General features: G+C 39.5%; 1 protein-coding gene across 1 annotated transcript; it reads right to left on the bottom strand.

Moving 5' to 3' along the window:
* Nucleotides 1-2,473: 2,473 nt before the first annotated feature.
* LOC135481997 (tryptase-like) lies at nt 2,474-9,084 on the bottom strand. Its single transcript, XM_064761804.1, has 8 exons — nt 8,417-9,084; nt 7,218-7,347; nt 6,218-6,431; nt 5,414-5,474; nt 4,818-4,935; nt 4,058-4,222; nt 3,182-3,312; nt 2,474-2,764 (listed from the first exon to the last, which is right to left on the bottom strand). The coding sequence occupies exons 2-8, from the start codon at nt 7,306-7,308 to the stop codon at nt 2,603-2,605; spliced, it is 942 nt and encodes a 313-aa protein (XP_064617874.1). The 5' UTR covers nt 7,309-7,347; nt 8,417-9,084; the 3' UTR covers nt 2,474-2,602.
* Between the last annotated feature and the right edge of the window lie 10,859 nt (nt 9,085-19,943).

Here is a 19,943-nt window from a genome sequence, read left to right as displayed (position 1 = left end):
TACAACTTCCTCTTTTAAAGTCTTAGGTGTGACTCGATCAAGGATTGATCCTGGATCTACCGGTCCCGAAGCGGACGCTCTACCAACTGTGCTATCCGGGCCGGTCATCGCAAGTGGACAAAGGTGTCCACCTCAAATTATATGGAGCTGTAGTCCGGACAAGAAAATCAAATCTATTTATATAATATATATACAAGGAAAATGGCTATCTAGTTACCATGACAACCATGATTTACCATTCGAAAATGGACAAATGTGAGTCGCGACACATCGTCATCTTTGTATCTGTGTATCCACCAAAAATCAAAACTCTCCGTGGAAAACTGTTGGGATGATAGTCCGGACACGAAATCATACCTATTTCTATAGTATACTAGTATATAGGGAAGCTAGCGATCTGGTAACCATGACAACAGAAGAAATAAACAAATGTGAGTCGCGACACATCATCATCTGTGTATTTATGTTTCCACCAAAAATCAAAACTCTCCGTGGAAAACTGTTGTGATGATAGTCCGGACACGAAATCATCCATATTTATATAGTATACTAGTATATAGGGAAGCTGGCGATCTGGTAACCATGACAACAGAGGAAATAAACAAATGTGAGTCGCGACACATCATCATCTGTGTATTTATGTTTCCACCAAAAATCAAAACTCTCCGTGGAAAACTGTTGTGATGATAGTCCGGACACGAAATCATCCATATTTATATAGTATACTAGTATATAGGGAAGCTGGCGATCTGGTAACCATGACAACAGAGGAAATAAACAAATGTGAGTCGCGACACTTCGCCATCTGTGTATGTTTGTATCAGCCAATCAAGTAAACAGTTGGGAGTTCGAGCTCAGACACAAAATCACATCTATCTATACATATAAGGAAAATGGCTATCTGGTTTCCGAGACAACCGCGAAAATGAACAAGTGTGAGTCGCGACACATCACCGTCTGTGTAACTATGTACCCACCAATTGGATACATAGGCGGAGGCGTATAAAAAATGTTACGTATACCATGAAGCCCACCACCACCCCCACCGCCATTACCATACATACTTATGTGATTATCTTCCTTACAGGATGTGCTCGTGAAGAGTATGAATACCAACAAAGTGGACAGAAGAGGAGCACTTTCTCCTGCAGGCCAAACGGAAGCTACTAGCGCGTGTTATCACACACCGCCTTGAACAATGAAAATTACGACAGTGTTCGCGGACTGAGCTTTGGATATCTCCTTATCCCAGCACCACAATTCCAGCTTGTGTAAATATTCGATGTGTTACACCCTTTTCTCTCTCGGGAACAACTGATCGTTTCCTTAACCCATACTTAATCCATCATTACACAATTTGCTCTGATTTTATAATTTACTGTCATTTTTTCTGTTTAATGTATTTCCATTCTCAAAATAAACCTTCGTTCTTACATTACATTAGGCCTGTATGTACAATATAGTCTGTTGTTTCCTGCTAACGTCGATAGCATATAGCATATATCTCACTTAATTCTTAACTGAGGCCAACAGACCCTTGACCAATCAGGCTGCCAGCTCTAATGCTTGGTTGCGGCTTTAAGTGAGCAGATTTACCAGGATTCTTGTAAGGTGCGGTGGGTGGCAACAGACCATGACCGGTTTTAATGTAACATGCATGTCTGTCTTCGTATGAGTGAAATACAGTATTCTAGAGTACGGCATTAAACCTCAATTAGTGAGAGAAAAAATGGTGGACGCTAATATTTTCTTGGTCGTGTATGAAACGTAACACTTTGGTTAAAGATCATTTGTCATCCAGTATGACTTCACAGGTGAAAAAGATCGTCAGTAACTTGCCGAAGGTCCAATGTTTATTTCAGGCATACCTGTTTTCTTCACTCATACAATTGACCACTATAGTATATAAGTAGGACAAGTGAAGCGTTTAACAAAAATCAATCAATCAGTAATGAATGTAACAGTATGTACCAGTCAATCTGCTGTGACTTGCTCCCACATTCTGCTGTGTATACGCCACATGGAGATCGGGCTATCCGTGTGATACACGTATCCTGGTCACATTATTCTGCACAGTTTTGGTGACAAAACAGTTGGACAGATTGGATTCGAAGACCCAACCTCACTGGTCAAGGGGCCGTCATTGCCTAGAGCTCATCCGCAGGACTACACAATCTCTCATTGGGTTTTTGTTGAGTGTGATGTTTTTCAAGCAACTGTACGTGGGAAGGTCTGTCAGCACCCTGCGGATAGTAGTGCGTTTTCCACGGGTTCGCCCGGTTTCCTCCCACCATAATGCTGGCCTTTGTCGTCTAAGTGAAACATTCTTGAGTACGGCGTAAAACACCAATCAAATAAACAAATAATTTTCAAGCATACCATCGAAATGTGAATTAATAATTGAGAAATTATTTTAAACAATCCAAGCATAAAAGATTTATAAAAAAAACACACGCTTTAAAACTTTCAAAAATTATGTGAAAAAATATTTTAAATCATACGGTGGGACAAAACTTAAAATATAGTCATGAACAAATAAAGACAATAAATTTGTATTTATGTAAAATGAATGAAATGAGCCAAGACCCCGGAATGTCCCACGTCACCTGAGGCCCGTGTTTCGTTTGATCCAGCTTGTGTATTTTGACACCCGGGTGAAGACGCTTGGGTACTTGTCAGGCTGGCGACCATGAATAAACGAAGCAATTCCTGTCTGAACCCATTTCCCGTTCATACGACAAGCTAAGGGACCACCACTATCACCCTGAAAATAAGAAATGAGAAAAATCATTATTTTCCAAACGTCCAGATATTTCCATTCACTATTTTACACTTTATACATGCGCGTTTTAGCAGACATGTAAACAGAAAACCATCTTAGATGAATACACAGCATTTTACTACATGCCTGTGGTGCTCTAATCGTCTGAAGTCCCCCTCGCGCCAGCGGAGGGAATAAAGGTCTTCTACAATTGACTACAGTAGTCACAGACTCCACTGATAGCTCCTCGGGTTTCGCCTGATTCCCGGCTTAAGTGGGGAGGTTTCTCAGGAACCTGGTGAAGTGCGGTGGTCTCCCCTGAGGTTCTCCTTGGCTTCCTTCAGGGGTCATACAAGTTGAAACTTCTTGAGCATGGGGTATAACACCAACAGAGTACATAAGGATTTACACAGCACATACCTGACATATACCCTTGCCTTCGGTACCCACGCACAAACGGGTGGCCATATTGACGCCGTATCGCCAGCTACAGCTGGACGGGGACTGGATGGGGAGATTTACTGACATTGCCGTCTTACTCACGCCTCCGCCTGACAAAACAAACAATAGACTTCTTATAAAGTAAAAAGCAAATGAACAAAAACACAGCGAGGTTGCTCGTGACATCATCTAGTCAGCCATAAACATAGTCCTGTTTACACGAGATGGAAATGGCACACTACTCCAATATGGCTGCCAGAAGTAGGTCATGCAACCCCTGTATGTAAAGGCTCCAGCTGGAATATTTAAGGTATTGCTAGGTTCTTCATGTAGCGGGAAAACAATATCTTCCAATGTGAAGATAGTTTGTATATGGTGGTGTTGATTGAAAACAATAGCTGAAATTGAAGGTTTCAGCAAGAGGAAATTGGTGAGACGGCAGTGGATTTTGTGACCAAGCAACCATCATACCACATATTATGACCAACTAACCTGCACGGTGCTATACTTGTACATCATCTGTGCCATCCGTAGATAGTGTATGATTTCTTTTTCTTTCCAAAAAGCAGCTACTAACGTAAGCAATGTTTCATACAACTGAGCCATCAAGCTTTTAGCATCAAATGAAGACTCTGAAATTGCTTGTTTTGCAATTTGCACTTGTGTGGAAACTGGAAATGGTCTATACATGTCCGTGTTTCAGTTGCTTAGATAATCCGTAAAAGAACTGTAAAACATGTTTGAACTAAATGGAAATGTAATACCTACGACTTAAGGAAAGAACCCACGCAGCTGGGAAAATGCACATATAAGTTCAACACGTTGGTCACATGGTCATTATACAAAAGTCCTCACCGTCACGAGTACATCCCCAGCCTGTCGCAACACAGTTATCTCCCGTTGCAGGGAAGCTCATATCGTTCTCCTCGGGAAGCTGTATTCTCCGAATCTGAGCAAATGTTGAACCGGAAGGGACCGAGTCTCTCAAACGGACAAGGGCAATATCATTTTCCCATCTATCTGCAATACGAAATATGATATATCATTAAATATCAATGAAATAAATACAGTATAGTAACATGCTGTCAACGAAAAGTTAAGAGCCCTCCAATGTTCAACTAAATGTAAGATACGACCACTAATTGTCTCCCTAAGAGTTCCAGCGTGGTCAACCTATTTACTATCTGCTACTGTCGAATTCGAAAAATGAACAACGTATGTCAGGTCTAGGCTTATGTGTACTGCCTTAACTTGAATGCTGGCATAAGACAAAGTCACTTGTAAGTATAGATCAATAGGGGCTTACCGATTTATACAACACACGCAGGGCCAAGTTCCAATATTTCATTGTATTATTTCATTGGTGTTTTGCGCCGTACTTATACAATATTTCACTTATACGACGGTCGCCATCATTATAATGAGCGGAAAAAGGTCAGGTCCGGGAGGAAACTCATGACCATCCTCGGGTTGCCGGTGGAGTCCATACGTTCCACCGGTGAGAAAGCTAACATGGAGACACATATTCCACGCATAAACTTATCCTTGAGTGGATTTGTGGAGCGGGGACCTTAAAATATGACAAATACAGGTGGGCAGTGTAATTAACCCTTACTTGATGGATTGTAATTTGGATGAATGACAACCCGATCCAAATGTCTCTCCCACTCCAGCCAGTCGGTTCGTCCGAATAACTTCCCGAAAGCGTGCCTTATTCGGTCCCAAAATCCTAGCTGTGAAAATCATACAGATAACGTTTTGTTACTGTAACAAGACAAGCTTCTAGGATGAAATGAGATATAACTGAGCGCTCAGAACTCAGCAGTCCATGGGCTGGTGCAGCTAACTGACTTGACAGATTGAAAAGTACTCGGTAAAATGACAAAGTGATAAAGAAAAGCGTGAGCATAGAATGTCTATATCAAATACTTAAGAACCCTTGATTTAGTATCCGTGAATATAATACTAAGTGGGTTCTGTTGAACAAAGGTCAGAAAAACCTGATGTATAGGTTATCACGCATATCGTGAATGATTCATGGTAACCCAGTGATGAAATTAAGAATGCAATTCTCCAATTCTCCACATATTAAATTCACACAGAAATACGGGTTGGGCTTGATAATGAATGGTGTTATGTCTCATAGTAAATTTTGCACTCAGACAAAAAATCAGTAAAAACCGCCACCAATAAAGGGAAGTAACTCTTTACTTTCAAGTCCACTGTTGCGAGGTAAGCGTGCCATGAACCAGGTTTAAGGGCATCTGCATAGCTGAAATATACAAAGGTTCATTTGTAGGCTTATCACTCTCATCAAAGCTGGTTGCATACTTTTCATGATATTAGAAAAAATAATTCTTTTATTGGTGAAATAAAAAAAGCACAACAAATTCCAAATGGCGGATGATACTGTCTCATATATCTGTATTTCAATGCGGCTATAAAGCAGTTTCATATCTTACTTGTTGTTTTACTTCAGCAACTTTTTTACCGTTTAAATACATAGCACTTTCGAGTGTATTGCAACACTTAAATTCTATCAAACCTGCGATGACGTTTCTTGGACAAACTGGTAAAGTAGCACTCATGCTGGGGTACCGCCTATATATGTCGTCACATTAGAAGAGAAACACTGCGTCGGCCATATTTGACATACGGCTGCGGGCAGTTTGTGAACTCTTACGTTTGTTGGAGACGACTTGTCTACCAACAACATGGCGTGTAAATCTGTGTGCCACACGTGCGAAAGTTCGTCAATAACTTGCAAAAGTCCACTGGACACTCCAGTTTCTTCTGCCAATGAAACTGATCAACGCTATATAAGTGAAAATGTCTGGAGTATTCCCTTAAACAATCAATCAATCAATCTATCCAATGTGGTTGCCAAGGGAAGGTCGCACAATGGTATTTAGAAGGCAGGCCTAAGAGATTCCTGATCATCCATATACACATAACATTTAATACTCTTTACCATTTCAAATGTTACACTCTGACAGATATTCCGAGGTTACTTACGTCTTGTCTTTGAAGCAGTGGGCAGCCGTTAAGATCCATCGGTCGCTAAGCACCGAACCCCCGCAGTAAAGTTTTTTGTAGGCGATTGGTATAAATCCGAATAATTTCTTGGTGACAATTTTTCCTTGGAGAGAAACGAGCCACGGCGAATGGCCTTCTGCGATGCTCTTCCCGCCAATCACTCGTCTTACTCGAGATAAAACCACATCCGCATCTACAGAGAGATTTACACAGGTTTACCTGTGACGATATCCTCATCACAAACTTCCAATAACAAGAAATCAGTGTGGTTAAAAGTGTTAAGTGAGAAATGAGGAAATGATTCAAAGGTAAACTGCGACTCTAAAGGTTTACCTAAACATGACATTCGACATTTTACACTAAAACATGTGTGTACATTTCACCCATTTCAATCATTATAAATAACATTACATACATTAGACCGGTTCTCATGCATTTTCAGCTAAGTTTTTTTCAATCATTTTCAGGTGTAAACTTTGAATGAATGAGTACTTAGGGTTTAACGCCGTACTTTTTCAGTCATCGGACGACGAAAAAGTCCTCAGAATGCATGTAGCCTACATCTACCAGTGACGTGCCTCTTTGTTGCACGATGGATTTCCACCGTTCTTTTATCTAGTGCGACTATCAAGGCTTTGACCAATCAGGCCGTGAGATCGAATCCAACTCTCTCTCACTATTTTGGCTGCGGGGTCAAGTCAGGAGGTTTGTCATGTACCCGGGTAAGATCAGCACATGCATCGATTGCTCAGAGCATTCCGGATTCCCCCATCAAAAAAACTTGACCACCGTCATATAAGTGAAAAATTCTTGAGCGCGATGTTAAACGCTTACCATAAACAAATAAATCTACATTGTGCTACAAACTTATTAGTATATAGCTCTATGTCTGATGATAGTTTTAATATGTTAAGTCTTTTATGGGTTACTGCAACATCATCAGAACTGAACAATTCGATGTAATGTAAAATCTCCTTACCTTCATCAAGGTCTGACTGTTCAGCATGAGCGCTCGTCAGTAGCAATAATAAGGGAATAGTCACCCAGATGTATCCCTGGGAGATTCTCATGGCTTATTTAGATGCTAAGTACCAGGCACCCAATAACAACTGTGAGATGAAAAATATTTGTTTGCACACATTATAATCTTTGTATCATCAGGAACAAAATCCAGAATGCATACTCATTGTTTATTAAATATTATGACAACAACATTTGGACTAATTCTTGACTCATAAATTGAATTTTGCACCGTCACAGAGTGTGGATCAGAAAATTTCCATCGGCATAAAACTCAGTTGTACAAGTAGATGTATTTGTATAGCTTTTTACTGCGCAAACACGCGTCATACAGGTATATAGGCTAGCCGGTCTGGTGACTTCCTCAATATTCCGCATTTTATTAAAAATGAGGTCAACATGTTGAACATTGGTATCTAGAGCGTGGCGATTTCCGCGAAGTTGGACGCGGGTGTAATGGGATTTATTTTATACATGTTTAGTTCTCGTCATAGGCCAATCATTCTGGACCTGGGAACCAACTTGCTAAGCAGTAAATCTGTTGGTGTAATTGACCTCCAGATAATATTTTATATAGGATTGGATTACCATGTAAAAATTTTATGTAGGAAGGAACACTTAACGATCCACTGATCTACTAATCTGAAAGGAATTCAAAAATTCAACCTAGAAGTGGGTAGCCTATGTTATTGGAAAAAGGACCGCGGTGAAAAATGATCCATGCATGAGCCGGACTCGAACTCTCAAATCTCAAAAATGTCTTAAAGTTTAAAACACATACAAGAGTTGGGCGCAAGGCAGATCAATTAAATTTCAGAGGGTTGTAGGCTAACGGTTGTCTTACAGTACAACCATGTATTGAGGAATTAAGGTCAGGGAATCTTTGCAACGATATCTGTTCATTGAAAATCGAACAAATATGCTTTCAATCTAAATGCCTACCCATAGCCTTTAAATGAAAATATCAACCATTTTGTCACAAAAGGCAAGAGTATAAATGATAGCTACTCTGAGTAATTGCCGGACAGTGCTGAGATAAGCTAATCTTTACATTACAATAGGAGACAACATGAAGTAACCACAGCAACATGCGAGGGAGATGAGTAAAGAATATAACTGAAAAATAGCCCCTGAATATCTGACAGCAAGCTGACTTACCAAACCTGCTGAGGCGTCTGTGTCAGGTTCTTCTATGAGGACTCAGCGGTGAGGGAGAGAGAGTTTAACTCGGGTGGGTGAGTCAGGCCGTGGGAGCACGGGGGCCCTTTGTGTGGGATTACCACTTCTCGGACAATGTGCGCGTCTTCATGGAGCTCCAGCGATATCCGTCGGTAACCCTCTACACACAGAAAAACATCACTCATAATATTTAATACCAGAACTACATTTCAAGTTATGAATTGATATCGTGACAGGTATATAGGGCTATGTAAATGACACAGGTTTAACAAGAAGAAGAAGATATTAATATCTGCATGGTGTTGAATGCCCTCTCTCAATTGCCGGTTATTATTGAAATCCACGACATCGGAAGGCCTTACTTACGACGCCACCACGCGTGTTACATTTATTATATAAAGAAGGTGTTTTCTCGGTTATAGAGTGTAACAGTATAGTCCCCTAATTCTATATATGATTTTATATTATTATGTGTTATTTTACTTGCCTGTTAGAAAATAAGGCTATTATATAATTTGTATTATGCTGATTATGCATTTTGTGTTCGTAAACCACCACACAAGACTTCTCGCATTACCCGTTATTTTGCCATAAATTTCAACTGGACGCGAGAATGGCTTTCGTAAATCCGACCTTCACCTTGCTGAACACTGAATGGGCCTTGACGCTGCTTTACACTGAATTTCATTATCCGTAATTTGTTTAACATTCAACTGAAACTCTTTTTCACATCCACCTGGCATGTATATATTGCACTAATCTGTAATCTTTATTACAGTCATCAGAAATTCCCACTATACTCATCCGTAACCTCTATTACATTCATCAGTAATACCAGTATATCTGTTGCACTTCTTTGCAATGTGTATTACAATCATCTCTGTTCTTTATCACTCTTATTTGTAACCTTTCTTTTTTCTTTTTTGCGTAATTCACGACATGCATTACACTTACATGTATAATGGACCTTATTTCAACCATCCGAAAACCATATATTTATTTCACTTAGTAGATATCCATTATCGTACTCATATGTACCAGGGGCCTATTAAACAGTATGGCCAGTTGTACGAGAACGTTCGTCTCATACTTTTCTGAATGTTCTCCGTAAGTGACAAAAATCTTTTTCGTGAAAAGCTTCAGTGAACTTGTATTCATGATGAGCACGTCTTTGTTATTTTAAAGATACATTTGTCTATACAAAGGCAAGATGCAACCACACGAGATTTGACGATCGTATATAAGTAATTTAACGCGTTTTCACACGGCGAAGTCTATTTACCACACAAGGTATACTGTTTCCAGCGAAGCACGATATGGACATCCCGTGCATATATTTTCTCGTAATTACAATTAATTAACCTGTCGAATTAAATTATCACCTTTGCGATAAGGGTGTCGGAAAAATCCGATATGGAATGCGTTTATGCATGGGAATATATTGATGCCAGAAATGTTTTATGCCAGTTTGAACAGCATGTATACGTGGAGTGTGGAAAGTCCGTGAAACATGTTAAGTGCACAAACTGGGCTACTTACATATATTTATACATTTATATAAGCCATTATCATTCTTTACCTATACTCATGTAAGCTGATGATAATATGCCGCCGCATTGTTTATGGTAGTTGACGATAATCTACAGCTACTTACATATATTTATACATTTATATAAGCCATTATCATTCTTTACCTATACTCATGTAAGCTGATGATAGTATACCGCCGCATTGTTTGTGGTAGTTGACGATAAACTACAGTACCATGTTACAGGTACCAAAAACAGGCCATTTCCCACATGTTTCTGTTGACAATTAAATCATCACCCTAACCCTAAGCTGTCTATGTGCCCTATAGATGAGGTCTAAATAGAACTATACGTACTGACTTACCTCGACCTTTGGTGGCTGGATTGTAAGCTCTAGACCGCTATGGCCATCTACCTATGTTCATATGGACGCTGAATGGGGCCAATCGACAATACCAGGTCAATCGTGCACTATATAGGGGCTGTCTGAGTCACAGGCCGAGTGAGATCATACTTTATATATCTCATTTATCAGGAATTGTCCCCAAACCACACAAGCGATTAGAAAGAAGATGTTACAGCTGTCAAAAAGCCAGTCTTTTCTTGTAAATGTGATGGTGAATCATAACCACATTATGCTTCCACTAGCTCATCTGCGGTCACGGTTGAGTTCATGCGCATAGTTCCTTGTGCGTGGATTCACCCAGAACGTAATTAACTATAGTGCTGTCCGCCATAAGTCCTACACCTTGTGAAAACTCACCGATTCTATTTATATCCATAGCCATGGTCTACGGAGCAGAGAAATGGAAACAGAATTGCGCACAAAGCCACTGTCCACAGGAAGCAGAATCGCATGCAGGAAAAGAAGCGTGGCCTTACCCACGACATCATTTCAACAATTCACGCATAGACACAAAGATGTTGTAAAATAAGGCTTGACAGACTAATTAGCAAAAAGTTACTAAACATATATGTGAAGATGTTTCACTACTGATCCAAGGGATATACACGCCTAGAAATGTATCCCATAAAGTATCTGATTTGAATTGTTTCGTTTGTTTAACAAATTGGGATCAGAGTGACCGGTTTAAACAACCGACCTTTGGCAGGTTACTGACGAGGTTTCTCACGCACGGCGTACAGATGTGTACTACATAACTATGGACGACACGTAGCTAGCCTCCAACCACCCATATAGACTGTGCACATGGCCATACGTGAGAACATCAAGGGGCCTTCAACGGCAACAAGAGCAAGGGGATGCATTAAGTCCCAGTTCAAGGCAAGAATCAAACATCACACCCCTTGTGCCCTAGATCGATTGATAGACAATTAATTATACATATAGCAACCCCGATGTAGTAAACTAAAATACACCATTGCTAATTTCCAGTCATAATTTCGGCGATATCTGTTGTATTATTTTTTCTGTTGTCAATTCATTCATAATAGCAGCATGCATACAGCCTCTTCTTTTAAGGACAAAAAATGTCCCGAAATACGTGTACCACAACCTACTACTACAGATGCATGCTGGCTCTACCCTTTACCAAACCTGAATATGTCACACAGAGATATATATACTTATACAAAGTGCATATATATAACTTCCTAGATATCTCACATGCCAGATATCTAAGGCATTAAAAGGACTGGAAGATTCATAAACAGCTGACATATATTGGTAAAAGCTTACCTAAGATGATGTTGCTTGTGGTAGGAGGCGACAGGCTGACTTCACGTATACGTTCACAGCTCAACAATGAAGAGAGCTAGTGCGCCTGAGTGCCACAGGCCAATCAAGCACCGTACGTTTTAAATATAGGCGTTATATGTGGGCCACTTGAGTTAATTCCGGACGGCTTTGGGCCATTGTACAACCGTTCTGTCGACTTCCGATTTTCTTGATAAAATCTACATTGAACTTAATGTATACTTTATTTTAAGCGAGTGTATTTATATACAAAATGGCATGTATTCATATATACACATATGATCAATTTATTTAACCAAGAAGTAAATGCCAGTATATGTTTAAGTCTATGGTGAGAACAGGCAAATTCAAATATAAAAGTATTTGTCTTTTCTCACTAGAGACTTAAATCTGACACAGACTATAATCCAGCTGACGTCTCTTGTAGCTATTTAACATTAGCAGGTCCCCTTTTCGTGTGCTTTGGTGTCATTTAAAGGTCGTCTGTGTCTCTGAGGGAGAGTTTCTCGTACGATGGGCTGATCGAAACCTTCTGACAAAACAAGCATTGAGTCAACTTCACTTGCGCAAATAAAACCCCAGCAAAGCCGTGGTGTCACCATGTATAGGCATTCGTGCTTATTTTACAACCCGTCTCATATACAAGTGTATACTGTACGGGCATATATGTATGTTCATTTTATGCAAGGCCTCAAATACCTGAATAGACATAAGATAAGGAAGACGGTGAACAATATAAACAATTCACCGCATGGGTTTGTACAGATCTCTCACACCGATACTAGATTCAAAGGCCAAGTTTCAGGAGATAAACAAATATGTAACAAAGCTGTTTTTCTGGTTGTTTAGCAATTCAGATATATGTATATATGTAAGTGTGTTAAGCGTGGGTTTATATATGCATAACGATGATATATGATATACATACTGGTAATTCCGTAGTATGATTATAGGAGCGTGGGTGTATGCGAAATAAACTTTTTTCCGTTGAACTTTTTATACAAGGGAAATTAATTCCGCTGTCATTTTGATGGCGTATACCTACTCAATGTGACTAATAATTTAGGTGAAACAGCATTTTTTTTGTGCAATGCGTGTCTAAAATTAACCCATAGCTTATCTTCAATTATATAATGAGGCAAAAGTGTATTTACTGCCCTTGAAATTACTGCAGCAGTTGCATCTCTCCACGTTTCGGTACATGTCTATGGAGCAGTTCGGCCAGTTCATCGTTTAATTGTGGTCAACGATTCGGGCTAAAACACAGAGAACGCTCAAACACAAAGTAACCAAGGAGAGGCGTTATACAGACGTGAAGGCTGTACAGGAACAGACGGCTTACAGTCACGTTTTCCACACCGCCTTAGCAATTCTTTCTCCCACTGTCTCTCCCACAGAGGTTAAAGACTGGAGTCAAAAGACTGAAATTAACAAGTACATGACAGTTAATGCCACAAGTGTTTAAATGTGAACAGCACTCTGTAACATACTCCTTACAGCGCATGCGTCGCTCTCCACCTTTCGCTTTACATCGCTGCCGCCAATACACCAACAGCAAATTTTGTACATAAATCTTGAACAACACCGAGGTCACTGGGGTCACTGGCATTAAGTGATGTCAGAAAACATAAATAATCCGTGTCAACCTTTGTCTCTAATAATAATTTATACACGTGTATTCCCTTTATCTAGAGTATGTACATGTACACCATGATTCTAACCAAAACCTACAACAACTTTATTGGTGAATGTTGATTAAATAATTGCGCGGGAGGACACCGGTGATGAGGCTAAGTCTAAATAAGCCTGCATGCATCTCACAGCCTCCCAAGGTCAAGCTTTTCTATATGTGGTCGTGATGAAAAGCGAAAGACATAGAGCGACGCTTACGCTGTAGGGAGTATGACTGTAACTTATGAAACCTTTGTACTGAAAGATATAGGTTTTCGGCTCGCAGTGTTTGAGTTGAGCCGCATAACTGTAAACAAATATAACACAGGCGTGAGATATGATGTCAAAGATTAACGTATGTCTTTTAAATTACCTCACAACGAGCGTAAAAGAACTCTCATATCACACAATTTTCCTTTGGTGAAAAATGTATTGATTTTAATAGAACTTAACCCCGCGAAATCAAGAATATTAAATGTATACGATGGCTAAAGCCTATGTCAAGATATAGCACATATGCAGACACTGAAGCAATTGTCCCTATTCTGGCTTGTTCGAGTGCCACTCAAGCCGCTATTTTCACTTTCCTCGAGATATAGTTGTTCCAGAAATGCAGTACAGAAGGATGTATTGCCTAGCAATGATTGGGCTAGCTTATTGTAAATATACACCCTTCACATGATATATCAGATTTCACCCATCAAAGCGCGATAGGACCAGCATTAGATGTACAATCAAATCCACGAGAAAGACTAGGTGCGCGACAAGTGCATCAAATCATTGAATGATTAAATGATGGACTGACTGGTAGGTGTTTAACGCTCTACTTAAGAAATTATAACGGACGGTTAAGTTTGGAAAGAGCGAGAGCTGGATTCGAACACGCGACCTTATTGATCAAAGGCCTGATAGGTGTAAGCAGCCAGGACATTAATCATGTGAGACAGCATGAAATGAGGAACAATTAAAGCGTTCGAATATTTTTCCCTGGATTGTCTACATAAACCTTTTAAATACTATTAGTTTTGTCACATTGTATACTGTACATGACTTTGTTTCTAATACTTTTTGTCATGCTTGTTCGTAATCGAAAAACTTTAACTAGTAATGTTTCCTTTTTCTTGAAAGGGGTGCAGGTATGTATCTGCAGTTCATTTCCTCATAAATTTCGTTGTCTGTATACAGAATTGTTGATTTCATCGCGTAAGCTGTCAGTCACCCCAGTGAATATTCCAGTCTTCTGCGAATGACGGAGTCCTTTGATGCTGGCCGCCATGGTATGCGTTAAATCTGTACGAAATTGAGACACGTGGATCATGTAAATTTCTAGAAAGTTCGACTTTGTGGTTAGTACGTTTGAAAGAACAGTCCATCAGTCTAGTGCAGTTAGCCAAGTTTGTTCGAGAGAGAACACAGAGTGTCTTTTTGTATGATACAAATACACTTTTTTTCGTCGTGTTTTTTTCTCGGGATTTTAAGGAGGACTGTGTCTTTTATGGATATACCTAAAGTAGGCCTGGATGAGAACTTTCTGAGTACTTTTTGTAGCAATACTGTACCGGAACTGATGTGGAATGACGTTGTCAGTGTTTTGGCGTGCCTGCCTATATAATTACAGGATGTGTGATATTCCCACATTATGTATATTTTATGTACGTGTGTATGTTTAGGGTTTTGTTTTACGTCCTACTTAACAAGTTTTCAGTCATATGACCACGAGGAGTCATTCGGTGTGTGTAGACATTCTGTGTTTTGTTGTGGCAGAGCTAAAGTGCTGCCGCCACTGAAGTATCACGCCGAATACACCGTGACACCATGACACCCGACCCAGTCACTTTATACCGACACTGAACCAACCTGTCATATTTCATTCCTCTAACCTGTCAGTGCTGAGTACCAAGCGAGGTAACAAGTAACATTTTCAAAGCCATTGGTATGACCCGACGCTCTAGGCATTACGCCACTGAAGCGGTTTATTTGAGAGGTGGTCACAGGAGTACTGACCTGATGTAGACTAAAAGTACAATTTCGGGTGCTCAGGAGCACAATTTAACTTTACATTGTGACATTACGTTCGGGAGGCCATAATAACGTCGAAATTGGGCTGTCAGAGCAAACACGCTATAATTACGCTCTCTCAGCGTATAGTGGGTTAAGACTGCACCCAAATTAATACGTGTATAATTATGTATATTTGTACATGTCAATAACTAAGTTATTGTTTACCTGTATGGCTTATGCAATTGTCTGTGAATTATTTCAAAACAGTGTTTTAAACGGAACCATCTAGTATTGTTGTTATTTTGTTTGAACACTGAGGCAAGCTCTCCTTATTAATTGTTTTGATCAAAAGCCCGCTTACCCAGAGCGCACATTTTGAGGGCTGCTTTTACTTTAGTATTACAAGATTGTAACACTACGAATGCCGCTCAATCATAATAAAAAATTAAAGACATTGTTTACTTTGTTATTCTTAGTATGCTAAGAATTGTTCAGTAGATAAGCTAGTTAAAGATACCGTAAGACAGTACTTCCACAATCCGGTATTGGTTATTTCCATCAGCGTCACAAGTTAATACTACCAGAACTAGTGTGTCAAGGTCATTCCATCAAACGACCCCACTCTAAGTTTCTTAATTTTACAATGAGTATAATTCTCCTGTCAGTAAAATATGGACAGAGCGTCCAGAATTTCTGCATTCTGTTTAATGATTGTGTCTATAATTCTGCTTAACCCGAGGCTAGGAGCTGTATCATCATAGCGTTGAATTAGACTGCCACGTTGAATATACATGTATGAACAGCTGCAATCAAAGCGCATCTGAGATACATATTTTATTATCGACAACTGACATACTAGCATACTACACAATCTGAATACTGATTTCACTCAGTCGCCTACAACATACCCTGCGCCTTTCCAACATTAAAACTTTTGACTGCTTCTCTTTGCGTCATTCCGTCCTAATTTCATACTTTATACACTGTCTTAGTTCTTTGGTGGTTTGTGTTCCATATGTCGTTTTGGGAAATGACCTTGCGATTAATGACCTGGAATGTCCATATCGAATGATATCTGAATATGTGTTTCAACGTATTGGAATAAAAGCCGGACAGAGTCATATCAATTACTAAAATTCCAGGCATACTTGCATGTAGGCCTACATCCAGAAACGTGTCCAGGTAGTATTTTCAGTGAAGTCACTATATTCATGCAATGGTTCTGTTTCGGGTTTGGTACATGAACCGCTACCTGACATCTGTTTACGGTGTTCACTATATATAGGAAATGTTTCACAGATTGTTCAAAGTTCAGATCTTCTTTCAGAGAGCAGTTTTTGCATCTTGAAGAAAAGGAAACCTCTTCGTATTACCTTAAGTGTTTAATGGAAATGGGCATGTTTACGTGTTTTAAGTACAGCAAATTCTTCGACCAATATATATAAAGTTATGGTGGATACCAAGTGCAACTATAGCCTACACCGCATCCAGTAGGCTACTACGGTTTTCTACTGCGTTGATCACTTTCGTAAGTATACTATAAAAAAAAACTACACCATGGAGATTAAAACCAGAGCAGTGATGAGGAGTGTGATAGTGTAGTTGGCAAATAGTCACAATTAACCGGGAAATCCGACCTCCTGTCAGTTACCCCATCCAAATCCGGAAATTAAAAAAATCCGTAAAGTTGCTGACAAGTAGACTGACGATTAACCACCGGTAAAAACATAGCCTCGTTTTGAGGCAGTTATCAACAAAGCTTCGAATCACATCATGCAGGTTGTATATAAAGGTCAGAGATGATGTTGACCAATGAACTTTCCGTTGTGACTCAAATTTATGACGCGTTTATTTTGATGCTTGTTATACGCCTATGCCCAAGAAATTTTTGCTAATAGGACGTTAGCCACATTTAATGCCGAAATAAAGGACACTGGGCATATAGCCTATAAAAAACACCGCAATTCGTCAGGCATATATAAAATACCAGTAAAAATCAGTACTGACTTAGGTAATAATTCTAGAACGATCACACTTATAAAAACATGTCTACCAGGAATGTACAAAGTCGTGTAACTTTAAGCATTCCCTTGGATGCCCATTGGATAACCTACATATTGCACAGGAAAATACGAAAACAGTTGCATGTATAACGCCTTCCTCATTAACTACATAAATGCCTACATGTTTCGTAGCGGAGCGCAGATATATCATTTTGTTATCAAGATCACGTCGCAACGTGTATAGAAAGCTTAAGAAGCTAAGCATGGTTTACTTCAGTGGCTTTTGATTATTATCTGTTATTATAGCTCTGAATAGGCTATAGAAAAATGTCTTGCATGATGAGCGGTTAGAATCAGCGACTTCTAATACACTGTTATTAACATGCATAATTGCATTTTGTTTTCACGCCTAAGCCTTGGTGTTAGGGGATATATAAGTTTGCTATTACTGAAGCATTTGCATGAATAGTCAGAATATAAAGCAGTTGCATGAACAGTTAGAATATACGCTTAGCTGAGATAAATTGACAAGAGGTTTACCTTGGTCATGTGTGATCATTTGCCAACTATATCATATTTTCTTTGTGTATATTCTCTCTAATAGTGTTTTATATTGCTATACTTTAGCCACATATAGCCAGCGAATTACGGTTTGAGAAATGACATCAAAACCACAGAACCTCATTAGATTAAGCCTTGTCGAAACGGTTTCACGCAATGAACACCGGCCACACGGATCCTGAAGTGTTCACTTCCGCGATGCCAGATGCGGGCGGAAGTCTCTTGTCTTCTTTGGTCACATAACAGCATAATACTCACCGAGCCTAACTGAACAAGTGTTTGCATTTACCTCCGTAACAAGACGTATCCTGTTAAAAAGTAATCGACAACACCTGTTTTTACTGTAAGCCGCAATCAACACGTGCATGTGTGCAAGTATATTAGAAACGTGCTATAGTTTAAGTATAGCGTTTTATTATATCATACGCCTATAATATTAAATGACAAAATGTACATGTATTAGATGGGGAGCGTCATTCCAGTAGTGTTAGGTGTCTATGATTTTAGTTTTAGATGATTCGCTGCACACAAGAGTTTTGTAGATTTTAGATACAAGCCCTAGTATGCCTATATATTTTATCTGCATCGACATTCCACATAGGCCTGCTTACGGTCCACTTTTATTTGTAGCGTTACCTGCATTATATGTAGACCTTAAACCAATACAGGCAAGTTGGTAGTTGATTTGTTATTCAGTTATGGAATGATACGTTACACTAGTTACTTCATGAATATATCCCTTTACATGACGGATGGTATGACGAGGAACCACCAGACCTTCGCGCGTCGCTGACAATCCTCGTTACATCAATCACGCCATAAGGTCGAACCAACGAGAGATGGATTCGGACAAGTGGATTGCATTGTCAAATTCCGGTTATTTCCACGTGCCGACAGGGTAACGGAAATTTCAGGGTATCGTTGATATAGTTCACCAAACAAACTGCTGCCCAACCAATCATCAGTACGATGGGCTAGTGAACATTGGCGTATAGTGATTGTGAATGTCTCCCCAGCTTGAATCGGTCTTTCAGGCGTTACGATCTGCACTTCAAACTATAGTGTATTCACTGACCCAAATTCTCTAAGAGCAGTCGCGCGGTTTTTCGGGCGTACAAAACATACGGATGTGAGCACCTCCCCATAATATTATCTTTAGCCAGTCTCCCATGACAAATCATAGAACCTCTACAGCTGTAAAACTGAACATACAAACATATACTAGTAACTGAACACGGACGGTATAGGGAGGCATGAGAAATGTGCATTCTACAGCAGTAACCTTGCACCTGTACTGCTCATGAACTCCACTATATGATATAGGCCTATGCCTCGCCATTTTTTCAACACTTCTGAGACTATATCTTGAGAACAAATTGTCTCGTATTGTAAATAAAGCTGGGAACATGTGAGAGAGAAAGAAATGAAACGTGTTTCTGCTTGAATTTTGAATAAATGTAAAGCAACCAAGAAACTTTTGGTCGTTGAGGTCTGTAACAATTTTGTTGTTGTTGTTTTGACAAGTTCTTCTAACAGTGTAGTCACAACGCATTCTGTAGGCCTATGTTAGGTTATCCATAACCCATTCGTACATATATATATATATAGACTGTAGCATGAATATACACGTGCACCCATTACGTTAAATTAATGGATTTTCTATATATTACCTTTTCCTAGTATATGTATAGGCCGACAAGACGACAAGACTCTCGCGTTGCTTTTATAACAACAAAGCTAGAATATTCATCCCACGCTAAATAAGGAAAAATGATTTTCAAAGTGGACCTCAGATTCCACGAAGTGAAATTACACACAAAATTAAAATCGGACGATGTTCAAAGCATGCAGCTGTTGCACGCAAACCATACAACGACTAATCAGAAACAAGTTAATCAGTGATAGATAATCAAAGTTCGAACCCTGTTCGTGACTTTCGTAAATAAAGTTGCTAGACGAGTGCCTTGTAGAATGATCAGACAGTTTGTCGGCCTACGAGTGCTCTACTGTTGTGGCGTATTAGA

This window comes from Liolophura sinensis, chromosome 1 (genome assembly GCF_032854445.1).
Source record: "Liolophura sinensis isolate JHLJ2023 chromosome 1, CUHK_Ljap_v2, whole genome shotgun sequence".
NCBI lineage: Eukaryota > Metazoa > Mollusca > Polyplacophora > Chitonida > Chitonidae > Liolophura > Liolophura sinensis.
The sequence above is the reverse complement of the archived record's forward strand: the minus strand, read 5'-3'. Positions and strand labels throughout refer to the sequence as shown.